The 25,324-nt window shown below is 37.9% G+C and overlaps 2 protein-coding genes across 11 annotated transcripts in view; both read left to right on the forward strand.

The window, feature by feature from the left end:
* Nucleotides 1-262: 262 nt before the first annotated feature.
* Nucleotides 263-4,081, forward strand: LOC132265043 (nuclear pore complex protein Nup107). Its single transcript, XM_059765467.1, has 3 exons — nucleotides 263-487; nucleotides 561-2,715; nucleotides 3,528-4,081. The coding sequence occupies exons 2-3, from the start codon at nucleotides 567-569 to the stop codon at nucleotides 3,887-3,889; spliced, it is 2,511 nt and encodes an 836-aa protein (XP_059621450.1). The 5' UTR covers nucleotides 263-487; nucleotides 561-566; the 3' UTR covers nucleotides 3,890-4,081.
* LOC132265039 (peripheral plasma membrane protein CASK) overlaps nucleotides 4,080-25,324 on the forward strand; it is a 224,956-nt gene continuing 203,711 nt past the window's right edge. For 8 of the 10 annotated variants that reach the window (XM_059765458.1, XM_059765463.1, XM_059765461.1 and 5 more), the window contains exons 1-2: nucleotides 4,536-5,123; nucleotides 23,720-23,832. In XM_059765458.1, the coding sequence (XP_059621441.1) occupies nucleotides 5,065-5,123; nucleotides 23,720-23,832 (172 nt within the window). In that variant the 5' untranslated portion in view covers nucleotides 4,536-5,064. Of the gene's footprint in view, nucleotides 4,305-4,534; nucleotides 5,124-23,719; nucleotides 23,833-25,324 lie in introns of those variants that run through there. The other 2 variants (XM_059765456.1, XM_059765459.1) reach the window with 2 other exon arrangements.

The raw sequence follows: 25,324 nt of genomic DNA on the forward strand, positions 1-25,324 counted from the left end.
CGACCGAAAATATTTATTAATGACCTTTTAATGCTTTTTAACACAAGAATCTTTAATTTCTCTGCATAAAATATTATCTGAAATACGCTTTACATTTTCTTTTCTCAATTTTCCTCTGAAATAAGGCCTAAGGAATGAAAATCTTGTGTCTTGGTAGAGTTATGTTCACTGTTTTCATTTTGTCTGTGGATTTGTCCTACGACAGCGCTGAATGTGATTTTCGGGACGCGATTTTTGTACGCTTTTGTCATATTCACCACTTGTTTGGATGTCAGACAAATTCACCTCTGAGAGAAGTTTTGGCGATTCCGGCCTCAGCGTCGATGATTTTCTCGCTTTTTCGTTCATAATTGTACATTCTAGTTCGTAGTGTTGCTTCGCAGAGTTTAGTGAATTGTCTGGGCGCCAGTAAATGCGCACAAGCGAAGTCATCAGAGTCTTTTGTATGTGGGAAAACTCCTGTTAAATCTTGCCATCAGAAATTGAGGTTAGTTCTCGTGGCGTCAAATGTAAACAGGAATAAAAGAGTGCCTGAATTTGCTGAATTTCCTGACTTTCAGGCTGCGATGGAGGACTCTTTTGTGCTGTCGCGCAAGGGATTGATCCGGAAGAAGGAGAGCGGGCTGTTTGACGAGTCCTTCTCCGCCAGTCAGGAGACTTCCATCAGTCTGGCCAATGCGGAGATCCGGAAGCTGCTGGAGGAGGAAAAGGGGCGCGAGAAGACGGTGCTGGATGTGCGGCAGTACATTGGGCGGATGTTCGACGGGCTGGAGATGGAGAAGCCCGAACTGGGGATTGTCAGTGCGCCGGTGAAGGCGGAACAGCTGTACACGCAGTTCCTGGAAGTGCTTCAGGGACGCACGAATGACGCCGAGCTGTTCGAGACGATCCAGGATCTCATCCAGACCTGCACGGACACCGTGGAGGAGATGCAGGCGCAGGCGAAGAAGGTGCTGGACAGGAGTGGGCTGCGCGAGGAGATCCAGAGTCTGCAGACGGAGCGGAATGTGTGGCGCCTGATCTACAGCCTGTACCGCGACAGGGTGATTGTGCAGAAGGAGGCGATGGACTGCGATGACATCCCACTGGGCGGCAGCGAGAAGACCATCGTTGAGCACTTGTACGCCAGCAATGCGAATCTCAGGGAGTATCAGCTGATCGTGGACTGGCTGGAGTTGTGCAGTCTCGAGCAGAGCTCCGTCGGTCACTTCACGGATCACACGGTGGCGTGGGAGAACACGCTGCATCAGCTGCAGAACAGTCGCCAGGCGCTCGCTTTCCGCAGCAAGAATCGCGAGATGGTGGCGAGTCTGGATCCGGATGCGCCGCAGCGCGAGCGGAAGCCACTGCATGACTTCGACACGGAGGATCAGCAGCGCCTCACGCGCGACGTGTTCCTCAAGATCCGCCAGGGACGCATTGAGGAGGCGCAGGCGCTGTGCGAGCACTGCGGCCAGCCGTGGCAGGCGGCGCTCCTCGAGGGCTGGCGCCTGCATCACGATCCCAACTACGAAGTGCTGGGCGGCATGACGGAGAAGGCGCAGATCGAGGGCAATCCGCGCAGGGATGCGTGGAAGAAGTTCGCCTGGCGCATGGCCGACAGTCGGCTGGGCGATGAGTTCGCGCGGGCGATTGTGGGTGTGTTTTCCGGACATCTGGAGTCGCTGCTGGCGTTGCCCGAGTTGTCGTGGCTGGACGTGATCTGGGCGTATCTCAAGGTGCAGATTGACATCCGCGTGGAGAGTGAGATCCGCGATTGCAGCCTCAAGACCTACATTGCCATGCCGGAGGCGTACTGGAAGGGGAAAGTCTCCCTGGAGCAGATCTTCGAGAACATCGCGGCGCACCGGAGCGAGCGGATCCGGCGCGAGGCGGAGACGCTGATGAGTCAGGTGGTGAAGCACGTGATTCTGGACAATGTGCCGCATCTCATGCAGGACATCAGCGAGTGGCTGGCGAAGGAGAAGCTCAGCGGCCAGACGCTGCGCTTCCTCGCCCACCTGGTGCTCTTCATGCGCCAGATCGGGCGCTCGCACCGCGAGGACGTGGCCGACAGAGTGGTGCGCGCGTACGTGGAGTGGCTCTTCGGCACCCAGGACGCCCGTCTGGTGGCCTTCTACAGTGCCACGCTGCCCAGTGACATGCAGACGATGCTCTTCTCCAAGTTCCTCGGCCAAATCGGCGGCACCGAGGAGCGCCAGCGCAGCCTCGAGGAGGCGCTCAAGGCGGGCCTGGACGTGGCCACGATCGCCGCCACGACAGTGCGACAGACGCTCGGCACGGAAGTGGAGGACGCCGTGAAGATCGACTGCCTGGAGCTGCTCACGTTCTATCCGCAGCACCGCGCGGAGCTGCTGTGGCAGGGAAACAGCCTCATTCGCGCCCTCATCGCCGCGCGCCGCGTCGAGAGCGTGCGCCGCGCGATCGAGTGCATCCCCAGCGACTCCCTGGACGTGCTGGCGCAGCAGTTCGGCTCCAAGGAGGACATTCCGTGGCGCGAGGAGTGCGCCATCAAGGAGTTCCTCTGCCATCAGACTTACCTGTCCGCCATCGATGGCTTCAACGCCTGGACGCATCTCTTCCACAGCCGCCCGAAGGCGCCCGAATCCCGGACGGGCGTGAACTTCACGGAGCGCGTGGCGCAGCAGGAGAAGGAGAAGGCCTTCGCCGCCGAGCTGCAGCTGTGGAAGGAGGCGCTGGAGGAGCAGACAAGAGGTGAGTTCGGCCATTTTGAACATCGAAAACATGTTATTTTCTTTATTTGCTCAGTTTCTACTGAATCGATTGGGATCAAAGTTTAGTATTCTTTAGTTGGCAGTGAAATCTTTCCAACGACACATTACTTAAGGATCTAGGACATTTAGAGTCCTAGATTTTAAGAATTGAAATTTGATAGTAAATATGCCCTAATTCTGTTTCTAATCGTCCGATCGCGATGATTTTGGGCTCATTGGAGAGCTCTAGCAAAACGCTTTTCTTCTTCCAAACAGTATTAGTTGATACATTTACCACTAGGAGCGCTAAGATCAAGATTATTTTTTAAAGTTTCAAAAACACGCTTGAAAATTGATTGATTTTACTTGTTTCTTCACTAAAAGACGCATTTTATTGTGTTTTGGTACATTATATCCGCCATTACTCCGCCATATCGAATAAACTTTGAGCGTCTTTATCTTGGCAAATCTATTGTGCAATTTAATGAGATTTTAGTGTATTGTAGTCCAGACAAAAACGTTCCTAAAAATAGGTTTTAATGTGGAATTGAAGTTATAGAATCTGAGTAATGGCGGATCAAAGTTTTGACTTTTAATACTCTATAAACTTTGGTTGTATTTGTGTGATCTTTCTGATCTTGGACTCGTTGGAAAGCTCTTGTGAAACTCTATGATTTTTCAAAAGACTAAAATGTTATCTGTCTACCGCTAGAGGCGCTACAGGCAGAAAGAACATTTTCAAGATTTCAAGATCAAGATTTTGGTTTAAAAATCAATTTTTACAATTTCAAACACTTTTTCCGGGCTTTGCAGAGACGCGCGATCTGCTGTACAACATCCTGGTGTTCCCGGAGCACGGGTGGCTGGTGGATCCGGAGTGTCTGGACTCGGTGGAGATCCGCGACAAGGAGGACTGGCACCTGCGCTCCGTGCAGATGGACGCGCTGCGGCGCCTCTGCATTCCGGAGATCGTGCTGCTGCTGCACAAGGTGCTGCACCTGAGCGGCGAGTTCCGGGAGTGCGTGCGGCTGATGGACGAGCTGGCGTCGGAGCAGCACCGCCTGTTTGAGCTCTTCTCGCAGCACAAGCTGGCCGAGGTGCTGACGAAGGTGGCGGAGTCGTCGCTGGCGCTGATGAACGACAAGTGCGATCCGTGGGGCTACTCGACGATGTGAAGAGGGGGCGGAATAAATGTTGTTTCTCGCAAATCTCGCCGGCAGTGTTATCAGTCGTGTTATCACGCACACAGCTGGCCGAGCGCGGCGCACGTGCGAGTGTGTGCGTGCGCGCGAAAGGGGGCGGAAACTCACCACGGCCACTTCCCCTCTTCCGCCGATGGTGGAGACTTTTCTGACACCTGACAGTGAGCTTGTCAAATCGTGTGTGTGTGTTTTTTGTTGCTGGCGACTATTTACGCGATTTTCACGCTGATCTCCTGCCCGAGGAGTGCAAATTGGCGTTTGTGCGTGCTGCAGAGTCCGCGTGGTGTCGATTGCTGGTGCATTTGGCGGCGGTGATTGGCGACGAGTGGGCGAAAAGTCAAGTGCAAAAGGCCAAGTGATCAAAACATCTCTGAGGAGGAGTTGAAAAGTAAGGGGCGCTCGAGAGAGGGGCGAAAATCCGCTCTCGCGCTCGCTCTCTCGGGTGGCTCTCCTGGAAAATTGGGGTGGCTTCCGATGGGCATGACGCCATATTTCCACCCGAACACAGGGACACACGGAAAACAGTTTCCTCGGGGGCGAAGAGCACAGCTTTTCCGCCCCGTGTAAACATTCCGCGAGAGCGACTGTGCTCGGGTGGATGCCGGGAGTGCTGCTGTGTCCTGATCTCCTCCTCACTCTCTCTCGCCGTTGACTGCGTGCCGCCCCGCCCGGTGGGGGCGCGCACCCTGAGCCACACCAGCGAAGCCTCCCCAATTTGGGCGCTTTTTGGCGGTTTTCTGGCAACTTCTCGGGCAATTTCTCCAACATTTCCCGGCCTCAGGGGCGCCCCGTGCCGCCCCAGGAGCGCCTGACTTGACGCACGGGGCTCTCAAATTGCTTATCCCAATTACCGGCAGATATCAACAATTCATCAGCAGCAGATTTCTTGCACCGCAAAAGCCCGCAAATTCCAAAAACCAATTTTCCACCTCGACTGAGGGCGTAATCCCTCAATTGTGGGGGCTGTGCTTGAGACTCAGAGTGTGGTTGGTGAGCAAGTGCGCGCGAAAATTGAGTGTTTGTGCACAGAGAGACAAGGAATTAACAGCCAAAAGAGGATTAATAATCTTGGGGAGTAAAATTCCGCGTGCAGGAAAGTTAATCATCTTGAGGAACACTTGCTGAGGACGGAGAAGAATTCAGCGAAGATGGCAGAGGACGAGGTGCTTTTCGACGAAGTTTACGAGCTCTGTGAGATTATTGGCAAGTGAGTAGCACTCTTTCATTGAGTCCCATGTGAGACGAAGACTCCATCGAGCGATGGAGGAGATTAAAGAGGAAAATCGGGGGGTTTTTAACTCAAAAAATAGCTTTTCTTCTGTCTGACTTGGAGAGGTCACGTGCTCAGCACGAGTGGCGAAGACTCGCGTCCAAAGATGATAGCAAAATCGATGCTGAGACATCGGGAAAAGTGTGTGGAAAAGATAAGAGAGATTTCAGAAGACAAATAATAAATAAAAGAGAGAGAGAAAAATCTCGCCTAATGGATTTCACACACGAAATGTGTTATCGAGAACTTTGCTCAGCTCAATAAGCTTTCACTCGGGGATTAACATATATGTGGCCGGCATAAACACATTGAAAGCTTTGTTATGGACACAAACGGATATTCCGCCAACTAAGTAGTTCGGTGGCCTAATGAGATTTTCGGATGAGTTCGTGTGCAATAAAGGATGGAGAATTTGCAAGAGATAAAAGGCCAAACAATGGTGTGTTTTGGGCAATTTTGCCCTTCCCGGGGAGAGTTTCCATTGGGAAAATTGTTAATTCCTGAATGACAACAGAGATTTATATTGTTGTTTTTAATCAAGATTCTGCCTGAATTTGATGAATTCAGGGAGAAAAATAGGAATAAATCTCTTTTATGACGTAAAACCGAGAGTTTTTGACAAATAAAGACAACATATTTTCAACCTTAGCGTCTTATTCCACTTGTTTTCTTCTTATTTTGAGGTTATCGACAGTTTCAGGATTAATCAGTCCATATTTTTCTCTAAAATTGTATTTTTTAAAGGGAATTGCAAGTAATTCGTGTCGATAAGTTCAATAAAGTGCGAGAACTGCTTAAGATTAAGACGAAAATGAGTCTTTTTCGACTCATTTTGGTACAAAAACGATTTTAATTTAATGATCAAATTGCTTTTTTTGAAAATCAAGCTGACAGCTTCTAATTTTAACCCTTATGGTGAAAACACAGCATTTGTAATTTGTAATTTGTCCACGATCATCTCTTTCTTCCCCACGCGTATCGTGTATTTTCCTTCCTACTCGCACAGTGGCTGTCTCGACATGTCAGAGTCAGACGCTGACAGAGTAGGAAGGAAAATACACGAAACGCGAGGGGAAGAAAGAGATGATCGTGGACAAATTACAAATTACAAATGCTGTGTTTTCACCATTAAAATCTTTCTAAGAACAGAATAGAGTAGAATAAAGTTCTTTTTATACTTGAAATTGTGGTTTTAAATATTTTGGATTCAAAGAAATGCCAAAAATTAAGAAAAAAGGTTCTTTATCACAATTTAAGGGGAAAAATAATGAAAATAGACAATATAAGGACCAATTAGTCCTCTATTTTCTCTAAAATTGTGTTTAAAAAGGGAATTGCATGCAGTTTGTGTCGATAAGTGTCGGTAAGTGTCGATAAGTATAATAATGTTTGATAACTCCTTAAGATTAAGACGAAAATGAGTTTTTTTGGACTCATTTTGGTACAATTTCGACCTTTAAAGTTCTTTGGAGTCCTTTTTAGGCTTGAAATCATGGTTAAAAAGATTTTGGATGCAAAGAAATGCCAAAAACTAAACCAAAAGCTTCTTAGAGAAGAAGAAAAACACTAAAATATCACGAAAAAGACACAAAATCCAAGAATTATTTGAAGTCTTTTAGACTGATTGATGAGCTAAATTTTCCACTTTGTGTGTTGAACAAAATGAGAATGAATAATAAATTGTCGCAAAGCATATTTCGCTTTCTTGGAAAGATTTTCTTGATCTCAAAATGCACACAGAATGGCTTAAAGACCCCTGAAATTGTGCTGCGCTCGTGGAAGCGTTACTCATCGCTCTGATCTTTTGCCACTTGATATCACTGGTTCACTTTGGATACGAATATAAAGTTATAGCATGTCTTTTGCTTCACTTCAATGGGAAAATTATAATTTAATTGATGTGTCGCGACCCCAATTTTCTACCAACATTTTCGTCAATTCACCGAAAGTTGCGATAAAAAGTCTGTTCAATGGACTGTTTAATTAAAATTCCTTTTCATCTCATCATTTCAATGGATTCGCTCGCAATTTTCTGTTATACCAGCTGTAGATTGTTCCTTTGGGAGGGGGTGGAAAATTGCATTATGTGCGCGCCTTTTTGTGTGTGTTTGTGTCCTGTGGAAAACGCTGTTCGCGAGCGCGCGAGAGAGAGAAAGTTTGTTGTGCCTTGTTTCCCTTTTAGTTGCAAATTTCTGTTTGTGCTCAAAATATTACGCTAAAAGAGCGGCACTAATGCATGCTAATGCGAGGAATGCAAAACTGTTGTGTTTTTTTATTGTATTTTTACTGCGGTGTTTGCAGGAGTTCCAACAAAGCCTGGAAAATAGCCTTCCAAACTCATCCTTTGATGCGCGAGTGAGAGTTATTAATTTATTAATTAAGCAGCAATTTTGCAAACTCAATTTGCATCTCATTCGCACTCTTCTGCTCCTTGTTCTTCACAATCAATTTTCTCTCGCATACAATTCACATTTCTGCCGCTCATTGGAAATTAATTAAATTCATAGTCAATTGAAGTGTTGCGAATGATGATTTTTTTGCCAGTTGAATTTCACGTTTTCATACGCGATTTTTCAGAAGTTTTTTTTTGAAATTGAGGAAACTTTTTAATTATTAACACTTAATTTGACCTTTTCTCATTGCTTCTGATTGAATTGATATTTAGCCTTGTTTTTAGACAGTTGAAACTTTCGTGAAATTTTAAAAATAATTGCATTTTCAGTGAAATTCTGGGAATTTATATGAAATTTTTGAATATTGGAGCAATTCTCAGTAACACACAGGCATGTTAAACTTTAAATGTGTTACAGTTTAACATAAGAAATGAATAAGGAAAAACGGCCCTTATTATTATCACGAGTTTAAAGCGATACCACAATGTGTAAGAGAGGAAAAATTGTGAAATTTGCCTAAATTATTAACATTCAAGAAAATATTGAGTAAATCCACGATAAAAAGAAATTACTGTAAACATTATTCATGTTTATGCTTGAAAATTAGAGCCACAATTGCAGATTGATCCATTTTTGCAAGATATTTGCAGATTAAGATCTGGAAATCGTGTTAAAATTACACATTCAGGCGATACAAAATGGTTTAACAAATGTTGGCCAGAATAGCAAATAACACAGTAAAATTTTTAACACAATCGCAATTTAGAATCTGACATGGGCTAAACCAATATAACACTATTTTTTAACATATTTTGTGTGACTGAGAATTGCTTCAATATATTATAAGAATTTGCTAAATAAATTATTTCTGTATTGAAAACTTGTATTTTTATTTGAATATTGAAAAAAGTTATGTTTTGCCGGACTTTTATTGTTTTATTATAATTTTTATTGCCTTATTTTCGATATTTTGGCTTTATTTTGTTCAAAAATATATGCAAAAATGATCACAAAGTGATTAAATGTTGGTTTTTGGAATATTTTGTAATGTTTTCTTCTCCACCGGGGAAATAAAACCGAATTTCACACCTTAATTTCAACGAATTTCCACAAAGTGATCCACTTTTCTCGCATGTGACTTTGAGATGTCATATGAAGAAATTTTGTTTACTTTCATATTTCCGTAGACTTTTCTGGCTTGTTGAGTCGCACATAAAGAGTGGTATTTTAAAAGAAGGGAGGCTTTTCCGAAGTAAAAAAAAAACCGGTGGCTTCGTTTGTGGTTGCGAAGGTGGAAAAGGAAGAGTTTACTCTATGAAAAGCCAGTTAATGTCACGTTTGCAATTTTATGACCATTAAGTCTGGGGCGTCTAAGGCGCGTGTGTGTGTGTGTATTTTCTGAAGGAAAAAATATGAACATTTCATACATCTTGACTTGGGTTGAGTGTCGTCGTTGTGGGAAAAGGAAAAGTTGATAAATTCCGTGGCGGGGATTTTTTTTTCTTCAGTTGTGCTCATGTTATTTCGTGTTGTTTACAACATTTTCCATTACTCACATGATTATTTATTAAGAGCTTTTACACAGAGAGAAGACCAGAAAATGGGGGTTTTCACCAGAATGCGCTTCTATATATCTCTCTCTGTGGATTGCACAGAAGGAAAACTTGTGCATTTCATTTTGGGGGGAAATATAATATGAAAACAGAGATTTAAAATTCAATGTTGGGTCATTTAATATTTTGCTACTTGATAGAGTTTCACATATTGTTGGGTTAATTTTGAATTTTGCCCCAGGAATTGTGTTATCAACACTTTGGACGGCAATGAAAATTGCATGATAACAGAGATTGCATTATCAATTATTTTATTAATCGATTACTTCATAATGCAGTTGTGGGAAAAGTGTTGCAATTGCACATGAAAGAGAGAGAGAGAGAAAATGAGAGACAAACTTAATATCAACTTTAAGGCCGTTTGGGAGGAAACTTTCATGAATAAAATTCCAGCATGAATTTGAGAAAAGTGTAACAGAGTAAATTCAGCTTCTTACAGCGCAACATCGTGTCTGTATATATAGCATTTAAAGAAGGAAAATTCACAAGTTTTCCAAGTGCTAGGAGAAACTTTAATTGAAGTTTTTCCCTGAATTTTGTTGTCCTTTGAGAATTGCAACTCACGAAAATGGATTTTTCGGCTGCAGAGTGAAAAACTTTGATGGTATTTTTTGTAAAATGTCATGGAAAATGCAATATTCAAATTGAATTGATGATTAATTGCAATCAATTCTTGTTCCAGGATTTAAAGGAGATTTTCTTCAATTTCTCTGGGCAATCTAACTAACTTTGATAGAATGTTTGTCAAGCACTTCACTTCTTTGGCAATATGAATACTTTGTCAGGCATATGAAGTGCTTAACTTGTTGATTTGTGTATGAAATGATATTTTCCATGGGATATCCGACGAATAAATGGCAGTTGATTGACTATCACGAAGTCTCTTCTGTGTCTGTATAAAGAGAGAAAGAGGGAGAAAAAACGACGATATTGATCCCAGAGAGAAATATATTGGCAACATTTTCATGCTTCAATATTCATAGTGAATTGAGGGTTCCACAATTTTTCCGGCTATGTGAGAGGATATAATCATGAAAATAAAACATCCCTATTTCTTCCTTATGCCGAAAAAGAAAGAAAATACTCTGGATTTTCTCAATTTTCTCTCTCTCTCAACCTAATATTTACATACATTGTCAACTTTTACTTCGCTCAATTCTTCAAAATTTCATATCTTTTGACCTTTCCTTTTTATTCATGTTGTCACACATGAGCGATCTTTTTGTGCACAGGAGGCAGGAAGAAAAAGGAAAATATATAAATCAAATATTCCTCTGTGTGTATTCTTTAAGTCATAACACAAGACATGCTTCTTGTGTGGAGCTTTTGGAGGGAGTGAAGAAAGTGAAGAGATTACAAAATGAATTTTTATTATGACTTTTGGGCTTCCATAGTGTCTTCTTTTATGTATTTTCTCGCCTCGAGTTGTGCGTGAGAAAACACAGAAAAGAGAGAGAGAGGGAAAAAGTGAATTTACGTGTGATGAGATGAACGGCGGAGGTGTTACGGTGTCCCTTATGATGGGGAGTATGTTGTGCACTGAGGAAAAAAACTGTATGGCAATGAGCTAAGAAATTATTGAACTTTCACACAAATTCTCAAAGCCCCGAAAGCTTTCCTTCCATTCCAATTGAATTTTATAGTAATATCATTTGAATTCTTGTACTTTTTCTATTTGTTTGTGTGTTAAACTTAGGAAAAAATGCAAACTAAAGCTACAGAATTTACTATTTGTAAGAAGAATTCTCTATATCAATTGGTAAAACATCAAACACTGTCCAATACTACTGTCATGGCGGCCTTCTCCTTCTGACGAGATTCTCGCTGTTAGCATTATTTGACGGTAGAGGAGGCACAGGAGCACTTAATGATCTCAATCTAATATTTCAATATTTGAATGAAATAATAAAAAAAATGATTGAAATTTGTATGAAAAAATCAAAATTTGAATAAAAATCATGAAAAAATAAAGAAATGATTGAATATTTATTATAATTGATATTGTTTGCCATAATTTATGGCAAGTACAATATTAGAAAAGTGATAATTTTTTCTTCAAATTTCACGGTTTCTTCACAGTATTAAACTCTTTTCCTATCATATTGTGAAATAAATATTTACAATATGAATGGAAATATTTCCCATGTCTTTATGGCACTTTAAACTTGCAAAAATTACCTCAATAACGGATAAACTTTGGAGTAATTTCCATACCGAAACTTCTCTAAAAAGCTCATATGGGAATAATTACACTGCATTTGTCTCAGTGTTTTTGTTGGGGAAGTGATATGCGAAGAGTTATATAAAATGTATGTTGAAGAAGCGATTTGATGCGTGCGCATAAATGTGTATAAGATGATGCTGTATGTGATTGAAAAGAAAAAAAAGGGAGGAAAACAACACAAAATTCCCTCAGAATGTTTGTTGGAAATTCAAGGAGATTTCACCTCCTTTTTCCCATATCGCCTCACCATCTTTCTCTTCCCTTCCGTCTTGTCCGACGTTGTCTATTTTGTATAGAGAGAGAAAGAGGCAGATGACGAGGAGGAAGCAAGTGTAGGTGCTTCCGAGAGTGATTCGTGTGGCCCCACATTGAGGCATTTCCCTCCGCAAGCATCCAAAGAGATGCGCTGCTATGTGGCGATGTTTTCCATTCAATGGGATGCTGGGAAAATGTATATAGTATTACATGGTGAAATTCTCCTCAATACGCGAAAGAATCCCCACAATCAACTTCATTCCTTATTATATTCATGGTATAAAAGTCATGTTAAGATATACAATTTCTCTCCTTCGCCATAAAAACTTCTCTCTCTCTCTTTTTCTGACTTGTGTGTCGGTTTTTATTCCACAAACGCTCCCGCATCAAAAGAAGAAATCATGGAAAGCCAATAGAGTGGAAAGCTAATTTGCTGTTTCACTTCACTATATATAAAAGTATATATATATTTCATATTTTGCGAAAATTATCGCTTCTAAAGGAAGATTTATGGGAGTAAATTAAATAAAAAGAATCCCATGGATATGAAACATTATTTTCCTGTCTTTCAACATTATCTGCATCAATGTTGAAAGTTCTATTATAAAACATTAATTAAATATTGTGGTTTACGTTTATATCCTTTTTTTATTATTCAAACAACTCTATAACATATTCATTTGACCACAAATTTTCAAATAATATCACTTTGTGGTCAAATGCGCGCAACATTTTATTTTATTTGCACTTTTAGAGATAAATACTGTTCATTTTGCAACAATAACCGATGGTTATCGATGTATGCAATCTTCCGGAGTGGATCATTTTGATTGGAATAGGGGGAAATGGGGCAGTAGTGGCATCATTAACACAATGTTCGTTGTCTTTAAGTTCTACAATTGCACCAACTTTTCCTCCTGGGCACGATTGTTTCACAGTTGGCTGCTGGAAAGTTTACAAAAACACCCCGTGGGGCAGTTCTGTGTCACTATAAACTGAGAATACTGCGCTCTGACAGTCTCACATAACCTCACTTTTGGTTCCTATATTTTGCGGTGCGTCAAGTTCCCACACCAGTTGCAAACATGGCAGATAACATGCTTTTCGTCCTAAAATCTTGGACATAACGAGCAAGAATCGAGAAGCTACTTACTTGTATGGCTTTAACATCCCATTGAGGGACACAGCTTTCTCCATTAATGGAGATATCTAGATAAATGTCTGTTTTACGGTGGCAGATTGTCAGCTTGTCGACCAACCATAAGTAGTTCTAACGTTCACCTTTATATATACGGAGACAGAGCGCAAGACAATTCCAGTGAAGCGTATATTTCAGGAGGAACATTCAACAGCAACCGCTTGGGCTGCTCTAATTTGCCACTGAAAGGCTTATTTCTGCACTCTGCTATGTTCAAACATTTGCAAGCGGTGGGATTCGAACACACGATTGTAGCATCGAGAGTCAAGCGTGTTGACCACTGAGCCACAGCCGCCCCTAAGGATCGAGAAAATAATTACTTAAAAGCGGTTTTCCGGGGATTCGATAGTATCGCAGTGTATAAAGCTGACACGAGTATGTCATCAATGCCCCGCAGTGGGGCAGTTTTGTACTTATCTAGTCTATTTTCATTCTTTTTCAGAAGAAAAATCATTTCAGTATTGTGATTAATTCAATAAATTCAGCCGATTTTTCAGGACAAAATCCTAAAGTCAACAAAACTGCTCCTTTTTCCCCTAATCGATGAGTATTGATATTTTAAATCTTCCGGATTGGATAAATTTGATTTAAATACATTGTTTTTTTTGTTAGTTCACAAATATCCAGAGTGGCTTTAATACGCTGGATATCGTTGAACAGTGGCTTTAAAGAGCGTGCCAAGTGTATCAATGAACCCTTTTCGCAGTGAAATTTATTTGCACATAATGTAAATATTTTACTATTTAATATACTGGAAATTCTGGAGTGTAAAGGTCTTTGGCAGCGTATTAAAGAGGGTTTCGTCAGGAAAAATAAACACAAATATTGCGCGCATTTATTCACGTTTTTTCCATCGCATTGTAGCCAATAAATGGCCACGATAGCAGCTATAATTTACCTGTCAGCATGTTGTTGGATTATAAAACTATTCCGGCAATTGGCATTGAGTAGCATGAAAATTATATGACATGTGAATTATGCAGGACGATAAATTTGCAGGATGTTTAGTTGATTCACATATAAACGCGATTTGGTGTTAAATATACTGGAAAAATGGTGCGTTGAAAGCAAAGTTGTGTGTGATTTTGAAGACCATAATTTCGTGTGAATCGTAATGAATCATGGGCGAAGGTGGGAAAGTCTGAGTGGTTTTCCCACAGGACTTTTACACCCTCTTCACATTCCCCATCGAAAACTATTCGTTAGTCACCCAGTGTGGGGTGTGCCTTTTTCCATGGGCACGAGAGGAGAGACAATAAATCCCATATGCGGTGTAGTTTATCCTAAATGTCAATCTCTTATCGTGACTTGAAGTGGGAGGGAAATTTGATTACAGGGCTTGTGGAGTATTTAGTTTACATGTGCTAAAAAGTTCTTGTGCGGTGAAATTGGCAATTTACATAATGAAATTTTGTAAAAGTTTATCGCATATGCATTAAATTCCATATTTTCTGCTGCAATTTACTACGTGTTCTGCATTATTTCTCGCCTCTCTCTCTGAAGTATGCTCTTAGTGGGGATTTTAGGCGAGACGTCAGACACTATTTGTATCACTTTAGGCGTGAAAAGTGTGAAGAAGTTTATGATTTAGGGAGTAAATTAACAAGACAAGCTGTTGAGATGAGAATTGATGATGTGTTCTGCACTTATTTTGCCTTAGTTTTAATGCGTAATTATAGGCTATTTGTCCAAAAGAAAATGTCCTTGCTTGACACCTGTCAAGCGCCTTTATCCAATATCTATCATCTCATTGATTTTTCCTGTGTATTTTCTGTCATTTCTCACTCTTTTGCCTCCAAACACCAGCAGCTGTTTGGCTCTGACTTTCTGACAATAACATCGTGAAAGTCCTTTGTCAAATTTCCCTGCTAAAGTGTCCTGAAAGCTCAGCCGATATGGAAAGCTTTTGGGCATGAAAGGCCTTTCAATGCATTTACGATGGGAAATTCAGAGATTAAGAGAATCACCTATTTAATATATATGCTGTATTTTATGGTGTGGAAGCTTTAGCTTTTACCAAGGTGTATTCAGACTGAAGTTAAGTGGATACTCGGCGTCTATTGACGTTTTTATCATGCATCGCAGTGTAATCCGTTCCTTTCAAAGTTTCCTGTGTGCGAAAGATGTCGGAAATTCCTCCATTTAATGCACTAAAGTCGCTTATATTGCGTGAAAACTATCTTCTTTTGGGTACTTGATAAAAGCTCTTGTGAATTGTGTTAGAGACAAAGTTTTCTTTTGAGAGCCATTTTGATAGAGTTAAATATTTATGCTATATATTGAACTTTCACAAGAGAAAAGCTCAGCAGGTTAAGACTTTTGTGATGCATATAATATAAAGATATTTCTCACAAAAGGTTTTTTGCTCAGCAGGAAATGTACATTGTAAGTGATATGATAACAACAACAACAAAAAATGTGAGCAAAGAAAAGTTATTTATCTTACGCTGTGGAGCTTTTTGCTTTTGGAAGAAATGCATTTGTGTGTCTCTCGAGGACGAATAATGCACACAATTTTGTACACAAAAGTTTTCCCCGGCAAACATATAAATTATTTTATTATTCATGATTTATGTGTGGCTTTAAGAGTTTAATTTAAAGTGCATTCTTTCATTTTGTTAATGTCAAAACCCAGGAAATTTGACACACAAACAAAGCAGAGTGTTTTCTCATTAAAGAATAATATAATTGGCAGGAGATTTTTGATATGAAGAAGACACAATCTTTTGTATTGCTGCATAAAGGCATAATATTTCTGCATATTTATTTGCTATGAAGTGTAGCTGAGAGATGAGGACAAAAGTTAATTGAATTTAAGTGTATCTCTTGAGATTTTCATCCGAGTCAGTCTTGCGTTGTTATTCAAGTTTCATAACTTCTGTTGTGAACTATCTTATTGTCACTGTTCATTATAGAGTTGAGACGAAAACACGAGTGATGTTATTATGAATTCTGTCATTTTTATGATATTTTTGCTATTTAATGGCGCAAAAAAAAAGTGCTGAAAAGATTGAAAATCGTCCGAAATTTACCTAATTAAGCTCATTAGAAAATTCTTTCTTGCGTGTTCCGCTTTAAATTCAATTTGCCGGCTTTCTTCCTTATTCCCGGAAGTATTTCAGTGCGGTATTGAGATGTTTTTGAAGATAATTGCTAATGCATTGGGTAAGCAGAAGATTAATGTTTGCGAAAGTCAACTTTTGGGAGGGTTGAATGTTTGCCTTATTAGCCATTCACTTTGCTCAAATGTACAGACAAATTTGTGTGTGTGTAATTTTGGGAATAATAAATAGACCATAAAGTGCAGACAAATTCCAATATCGCAACTTTAATAAAAAATTGCGAGTGGAAGAGGGCAATAGAATTCTTTAAAATTAACTTTGGGTTAAATTTGCTTCCTAAAGTTAACATTAGAGGATGAGGAAAATCCAAGGGGGAAATCAAAAAGTGATTTTTGAGGAAACTTAATATTTAATATTAGTAAAATAATCAGTAGTAATAAAGAATGATTGATAAGTATAGAATTAAAAGACAGTGAAATTGAAAAATGATCAAATTTCGAATAAAGTAATTTAAAAATTAATATTTTCGCAAGAAATCTGACAAAAAAATCAAATTCTGAATAAGAAAATAAAAAAAAAGTTTATTTTCCCAAGTCAAATTGCAAAATGATTAAAATTTCAATAAAATAATCTTAAAAAAGATTTTTGTCCCAAGAAAAATTACAAAATAAATCAAATTCTGAATTAAAAAAAAACAAAAAAGGATTTTTTTCCAATCAGAATATTTAGATTATTCAAAATTATTCAATTATATTCAAATTTTGATTCAATATTCAGGAAAATAACCAAAAAATAATAAGAATTTGTATGAAAATCTTAATTTTTATCCAAATATTCAGAAAATAATCAAAAAATAATCAGAATATTGCACGAAATAATCAAAATATGAAATTAAAACACAAATAATCCAAACATAATCAGAATTTGTATGAAATAATTAATTTTTATCCAAATTTTCAGAAAATAATAAAAAAAATGCTTGAATAATCACAAAGTTATTGGTCTCAACTTGCGAATGATTTTCCCCTTGGGAAAATTTTTATCTTCTATGCGGCTCTTTGTGTATTTTCGGCGAAAATCGACCCTTTTTCTCTGTTCTTGTCGCGGAACAGAATTTCTACCTTTTCTGAGAAATGTAAATTATTAAATATATTACAATAATGGTGTATTTTCCACACAAAAAATTCAAATTTCAATTATTTGCCGGGAAATTAAAAGGAAAGGCGGGTTTTTTGTGGGAGAGAAATCTCTGGAAATTGACTGGTGAAATATTTGCCCTTCGTCGGTTTATGAATTCAGGTGAAATCGAAGTTTCTGTTTGCTCACGTGCTTTATTCATGTGATAAACTACACGCATAATCTATGCTATATATGTTGTGAGCCAACATGTGTAGGTCTACTTAATTCAGAATGTGCAAAGAAAACATTGGGTTTGGGATGAAAATCAAAATGTATTTTGTGTTATAATTCACAAAATGTGTAAACACATGAAAGTCTGTGCATTTCAACTAACCCAGCAAAACCCCTTTTTCATGTCATAAACTCCAGGTTTACTGAATGAGAAGAAGTGGTTTGGGCTGGAGAAGAAGAAGAAGGAGCGTGTGCAAATGAATCCATGCTAAAAGGTGGTTATAAATTTATGTTGATGAAATATAATTTGCGGAAAAAGAAAAGTGATGCGAAAAGGGATCTCTGAAAAATTACTTACAATCATTTCCTAAAACCCTTACAGCACTTTGCCAGGGTGTAATAAATTCATCCGACAAATTAAGTGAATGTTTCAATGTAAGGGCAGGTGTTTTGTGTACATATATAGCAAAAAAAAAGAAGAAAGAGTGAAGGGCGAAACGGGTGAAAATTTTCTCTATTACTCAGATGGATGTATTTTCGAGACAGATACAAACCCCTTAAGGTTTTACCTCTATGTTAGTAGAGTCGAAAGTCATAAATTTTCCCTCTTCGCTGAGGCTATAAAACCGTGGGCGAATGGACCTGAATAAGAGTGGTTGAGTGTGTGCAAAAACCTGAGAATTAAGATGATAAATTAAATAAATATAGTTGAACAATGTGGATGATTTATTGGTGTAATTTAATAATAATAATATTTGTCTTTAAACCTTTTCTACACTGTGTATTGTAAATTGTGGGAAATCACCTTCTTAACACACTCTTTAAGGGTCAAAAAGTGTTTGAAGAATAACTTATCGAACCAGAAAAATTTAAAGCTGGTATTTTAGTAAAGAAACGCTAAGATTTTAGCAAAATGGAACCGATAAACGATCGCAGTGGACAATAAACACATCATTTAAAGCAAAACTTTCTATATTTTTCAGCTTGCTATTTTGAATCAATTTTCTAAGCGATTTTTTGCTAAATATTTAGCTAAATTAAATGTTTTTTACATATTTACATTTACAGAATTTATAGAGTTAAATTGGGTGTTGTTATCACGAAGTATATTATTAAAATGGAAACACTTTGAATATTCGCCGCTGCGATCGCTAATTTTCTATCTAAATAGCTAAAATCTTAGCAGAAAAACGCTAAAATCTCAGCTTTTTACTCTTAACTTTGAAATTTTGGTATTTTGTATTTGCTGGAAAGGATCTTTTCCTTTTGTGTGTGATTTAATTTGCATCTCTTTGGATGTTAATTAATTTTGCGCAGGAAAAAAGGAAGTTTCTTTCAATTGTTTCACCCGAAATTGTCGGTTTCAGCAGTGCTTTCTGAAGGATAATTCATGTCTCTCTGGGTCTTTTGCTTGAGGAATTTTCGGGGAGAGGAATAAATGGCACTTGTTCTCTTCTGCGAAGCTCTTTCACTCATCTCGGGGATGAAAGGAAGGAGATATATAGTGCTGATGTATATTACATATGTCTGAAAACATTTCACGTTGATTAAACAAAGTATAACCACAGTGAAGACAACAATTTTGCTAAAAGACAAGTAAATTAAATTTGTATTGACTGAAATATATGTACAAACGTAACTATTACATATATATAGAGCTCAGCATTTCCTCAACATTCACTTTGTTAATTGGGCTGAATAGGCTGAAGCTCTGTGCGTAGTGTGAATAATTCTCTTGATAAACATTCATAAATACTCCTCGCAAAATTGAATTACACTCAAAGTCACACAGAGCAAAAGTGAGTGAAAAATCTCTCTAGCAAAGCATTAGAATTGTGGGCGTAGAAAAGTATGGAAAATATGTTATATTTTACGCAAAAATCAACTGTTGGAAAGTGTGTGAATAAATATATTTGAGGAGTGTTGCCAAAGTGATACAATGTAATTTGGACGATGGCTTGGTTTTTGCCACTTTTCGCGAGGGCGGAAAGAAAATGAAAATTAAATTGCTTAAGAGAACTCTTGTCTGCCACTTCTTTAGACAATTCTGTGCTCTTTCCCCCCCCCCCGGAAATTTACACCACGAACATTGTATCACTTAACAAGCAACACTTGCCCAATTTCACGATTAATTTACGACATTGGGGCGTGTTTGTTTTGGCCTTTCAACCAGTGATAGAAGTGCAGAGAAATGTACACAATAGAAACTATTCAAGAGGGAAAGGAAAGTTGGTTCATTATAAAATATATTTCCACTATTTTAGGTCGAAAAATGAGGAAAAAGCATCAAAAATCCACTTTAGAATCCAACATTTTCAATTTATCTATTAATTTTGCCATCTTTCAGTCAAAAGTTCCCTAAAATACCAATAAAATCAACTGTAAAATTCACAAAATAATTATTATGGAGCAATATTAACACTTCGATGAACGATTAGAAGCTCTTTTTGGGGTAAATTGGGCAAATTTCACATCGATATTGACATTAAATTTTCAACAAACTCTGCTGAAAATTGCCATTTTGACTTTTCATTGTTTCCAATTTATCCATCAATTGTGGGAATTTTTTTGTCCTGTTGGAAAAATTCCCAAAATTCTCATCTGAATTATTGCCATGGTGAAAAATGTCCTGTGGTGAGGGTGAAAATTTCCATTTTGGTGAATGTACAAAAAGGGTATTTTCGTGTTTTTCCGTGTTCAGTTAATTTACATGAATTTAATATACATAATTTAATTAAATAAACAACGACTCGATTTATCTGTATTACAGAGAGTAAAAAAAAAACTTTGAGAATAATGTATAATATTTCTAAATATTAACTTTTTGGGGGTTAAAGTTTTCCATTTGTTATGTATATTATTAGCTCTTTGCTGTCATGGAGAATGAATCAAGGGATGGTTTTTCACGCAAAAACTTTCTCATAAACATATATTTTTTATTAAACTGGGGGTGGGAAAAAGGCGCGCATTGTAAAGTTTTATACTGTGCAAGTTTATATAAAATAATTTTATTAGTAAAGCTGGTGCAAGTCGACTTTTTGGCGGTCTTCAGAGAGTGGATCATGCTAACGAGGAAGATATGAAAACTATACTTTTGCTGCAAAAAGCACAAACTTTTCGACTGTGTTTGTGGGGAAGGAAATATGTAAAAATATGAGAAAAGTTTACGCGGAGGAAAATCTACACATTTTAGAAGAGATGCAGTAAATTTAAATTTAGGATTAAAGTTTCATCCACAGCGTGAGTCTGTTCGAGGATTGGGTGAAATTAAGGGGGAGATATTATGGTCGGAAGTGGTGTACAATTCAATTTTAAGTAATTGAAAGTGGAAGTGTTTCAACAGCATCACTGTGATTCGTTCAAAAGCCATTTTGAAAAGGAATTAACGCAATATTTGGTGAAAAGAATTGTTTTTCAAATATTTCTAGGTTATGTTATGAATTTAAGACAAACTTCGCCGCTAAATAACCTTCAAAATCATTCATTCATGCGCTAAACTCATAAAATTTTCAATTCACTAGCACAATAATGATGAAATCTGTTGTATACCATAAACTTTCAATTTAAATCTGGTGTTAATTGTGCTAAAATTGATCATAACCTCAAAAATATTGTTTCAGGATGCAAAATTGTCTTTTTTTAGAGGTGTTTGATTGATTTTCTATTCTAAAATAGCAAATTTCAGCTCATTGTCAATTTGTCTTGCCCTTGAAATGTTCCGAATAAGTGTCTTTCAAGGATTCTTTACGATCTTTCAACGTAATTTCTAGGTTATGTTTCAAAGTGCATCAAAATATCCACTAAAAACTTCAAATATTTCTTAAATACTGTTTCTCTTTAAGTTTTGAGGGCCATAAAAGTAAAAAAGCTTTTTTTGGGTCAAAGATACCTCAAATTTGAGGTTATGATATACTTTGGGCGGTTGGAAAAGTCTATAAAGTCCCGAAAAAGGCGAAGAAAATGAGAAAAACGCAGGTTTTAAGCAGTGCTAATGTTCTGGAAGTGACAAACAGATTTTAGTCATATATTCTGCCCCTTGGATGAAATGATATTTCAAAGTGTTTTGCAATGAGGACACTTGGAATGAGACACTCTTTGGGGGATAAAATTAAATTTTCGAATATCACAAGCGATGTTTCGCGCAATATTGCTTTAATTTTTTTTTCTTTCTCTCTTGTTTCCCACCTGAAAAACTTTTCAATGCCTCAACGAAGGATATTCATGAGAATTTCCACTTGCATTTTGCGCGTGTAATTTATTGAGGGTGTTGTTGAGAATTTTGTCTCTTGAATTAAATGCTAATTTTCAAATTGTTGACGATGAGCGAACATTTCTGTATGGATTTCCACAAAACGTTGACAGACTGCGAAGTGAGTTGAAAGGCGCGCGCTGACGTGGCGTGATATTTAATATACATACATATAATAAAGCGTGTCGCTGGAATTGGATGCTGGTGAATTTCCGTTTTACTAATTAATTATTAATTTCACGCGATAATTATCGTATTAACATAATAATTGCGCACACTCGATGTGTGTGTGTGCCTTGAGAAATTATAGTCAAAGATGAAAGTGTGAAGAAGGACAAGGGAAAATCACATTATCTGCGATGTTCGCATTTCTTTCACTTCCTCGCGTGATTCAATTTTTAAAGTCACCCCGCGAAAGATCTTGAGTGCGAAGACAGGACAAATCTCATTGATTTAAGGAGGGAGGAAAAAAATTAGGGGAGTGACTGTAAATACATGAATTTGTCAATGAAAAATGGCATAGTTTATGTGCGATTCTTTGGCGTTTTGCCCAAAAAATATATAGAAAAACGAGAGGGAAAAATTGATTGACGATTTTCACGATTGGTAGATTTTTCCATCACATTCCCAATAATAAAATGCAGAAGAAAGATATTAAAAAGCATGGAAATTTATAATTTTTTTTAAGACAATTTCATCATTTTCATGAAGAATCGACAGAAGATCATTTTTCAGGAAAATTTGATTCTTCTACAGAAATTGCGATATGTTGATTGTGTGTGTTATCAAGGTGAGTTTGCCTTGCTTTTCCTCGCCGGATCTCACTTTTCTCGGCGCTTTTCCTCAATTTCCAATTCAATTAACTTTAGAAGAAAAGAAAAACGCCACATTGCTGTTTGTGAAGTTTTACCGGGAATGTTTCTTCTCGCTGTGTGAATTTCTGGCGGAGCTTTTTTCCTGCCACAAATATAAGGAGCTTTTCAAATTGATATAACATTTCTGTCATTCGTCTGTGTATGTACAAATGATTGACGCACTCGGATAGAGAGATATTTGAAACAAAAGCCACGAGAATGGTGAAAAATAATTGGGTTGTCGGAAGAATATATTCTCTATGTGCTTTTCTCCATTCATTTCTTCTTCTCCCATTGTTTTCGCTTTTTTTCTTCTGCCTCCCCTGTTGACATGTCACGGGAATTGTTGGTGGTGGAGGGAAATTAGAATTTATGTACATTAGGATTTGTTTCTCTCCTGTCGAGTGGAAGAAGAAGAAGAACAACAAAAAAAGTGAATTCATACTTTATCAGCAGCAATAACACTTGAGAGATAAGAAAGCGGAAAGATTTTTTTGTTATTCACATCACGAACGGTTATATATGTGTAACAATGAATGTAAAATAGGGCTGTTTTTTCCGTTTTCAATTTATCTCAATGCATATTTCAATTGTTTTTCACTGATTTATAATTTAATAACAGAAAATACTGGCAAAGATGTGATAAGAAAACGCCGCAAGATTTAGCTTGTGGGTGAAATCAATTAAAATCAAATTCATCGTTTAATTGCCGAGATGCAGGCGTTTAAGGTTAAATCAATATAGCGGTGTTTGTAGTGAAATCACAGACTAAAAGTAGCTTTAGTCTACTGAAAGACGCCAAGATACGTCTTATGTTGAAGAAATGATTGAAATCGGTCTGTAAACAGCGAAGATATCGCCCCTTAAAAGTGTGAACTTTGAACCCCCATATCTTCACTCCTATAATTTCAATCTGCACAAATAGGGGTTTGTTGAAAAGGTCTCGATCTCAGCTACAACATACTAAAATTTGAAGAAAATACAACGTCTTGTTTTCGAGATATTCGATTTTAAGGTTTCGTAAATCCTTGTTTTCACCTTAGCGCCTCTAACGGCGGATTTAGGAAGGACAGACGAAGCATGTAAAAAGTCTCTCTCTTTTTTCGTCAAATTTTGGGGAATTTGAGGACTTTGAGCGATGGAAAAATATTGAAATAAGAGATTAATCTCTAAACAATGAATGATAAATTTTGGGTATATATTTTGAGAGAATTCTGAATGCATTTTTATCCATTGATGCGCACATATTTATTGCATTGCGAAGTGCAATCTATTGTCATAGATTTGGAAGCTCAATTGATATCTCTTCTGTATATTTTTTTCTATCAATTTCAGAGGTCCATTTTCCATCGTGCGGCGATGTATTCATCGAGAATCAAATCAACAATTCGCAGTGAAAATCGTCGATGTGGCAAAATTCACAGCAAGTCCGGGATTAAGCACAGCTGGTAAGCTCTAAAATGTGTCTATAGTTTGAGTTATGATAAACCTGCGGGCCAGAGCTTGGGTGTATTATGTGTTTGACCGTGCGAGTTTGGCGCCTATGTGAACTTCTAATGTGGTAAAAAAAGCAGGGATATTATGTGCATTGCGTGGGCGAATTTCAAGGCGCTTGTGTACAATATATGTGGAGTATATCGACGGGTGAATCGAAAAGTATGACAAGTCGATTTGAAGAGCTTTTTATTTATTCTTACTGTACAAAAATTTTACGATTTGTATCTTGCGAGACAATATTTCTTATTTGAATATTTCTCATATCTATTTTTTTTTAATTTTTTCACTTGTAAACTGTAAAGAAAAGTTCAAGTGAAAGGATAAAATCGACTTTGCAAAGAAATATTTTCAGATTTTCCATTAATTTTGGCTGCAATTAATTGGTCAGTAGAAATTCAGTTTGGTCAGTAAATAATCAATTTGGTCAATTTAAAATGCAGTTTTTATAATAAAAATGTAATTTGGTAAGTAAAAAAGCATTTTGATCAGTAAAAAAATCAATTTAGTCAGTAAAAATTGCCAAAACAGTATTTTTACAGTTCGGCCAGTGAAAAATGCACTTTGATCAGTATAATTGCTCTTTGGTCAGTAAAAAAAACAGTTTGGTCAGTACATTTGCTGTACAGACCAAACTAATTTTATTACTGACAAAACTGCATTTTTACTGACCAAAACTGATTTTTTTTTACTGTCCCAACGATTTTTGTCATTAATTTTGCCATATTTTAGTCAAAAATTCTAATAAATATCAATAAAATTAACTAAAATATTTACAAAATAAAAAATACAGAGCAATATTTGCACTTTAAAGGACAGTTTGAAGGCGTTTTGAGGGTTTTGAAGTAAATTTTTGGACAATTTCACAGCTTTTTAGCGCTAAATTTTGAATTCGCTGAGCTGAAAAATGGCGATTTTGGCTTTTCATAGTCTTCGAGGCACCCGTCGATATAGAGAGGGCATCCATATGGAAAATATGCTCTTACTTTATGCTGCTGCGTGGATCCTTATAAATTTTTATGTATTTCCCTCTATGTGCAATCAAATTAAGATACTTCTTATGTTTTATTGGCTCTGCCAGATGGAATAATGATTTCTGCGTGCTGCGGAGAATTGATGACTCTCCGCGCCACGGTTTGGATGTCGTGGAGAGTATTTAAATTTTATCTTAATGTTGCACATTTCCGTCTCTCGGCGGTAATTTATATTGGCGCAAAATGTCCCTTAAAAGTTGGGGCTTCGCGTGTCACGACATCTTGAGGACTTTAATTGATATATTTCGTCTTGAATGGTGTCTCAATTAAATATTCTTTTGTCAACGACTCCAATAATGAGTGCGCTGTTGAAACTCTCTTAAAATCACATCGCGCGCAGAGATCTTTGGCAATTTGGCGATGTTTGGGGAAATGCGAAAGAGAAAACATTTCAACATACTTATGCTTTCAC

Source organism: Phlebotomus argentipes, unplaced genomic scaffold (assembly GCF_947086385.1).
Source record: "Phlebotomus argentipes unplaced genomic scaffold, Phlebotomus argentipes genome assembly contig_2, whole genome shotgun sequence".
NCBI lineage: Eukaryota > Metazoa > Arthropoda > Insecta > Diptera > Psychodidae > Phlebotomus > Phlebotomus argentipes.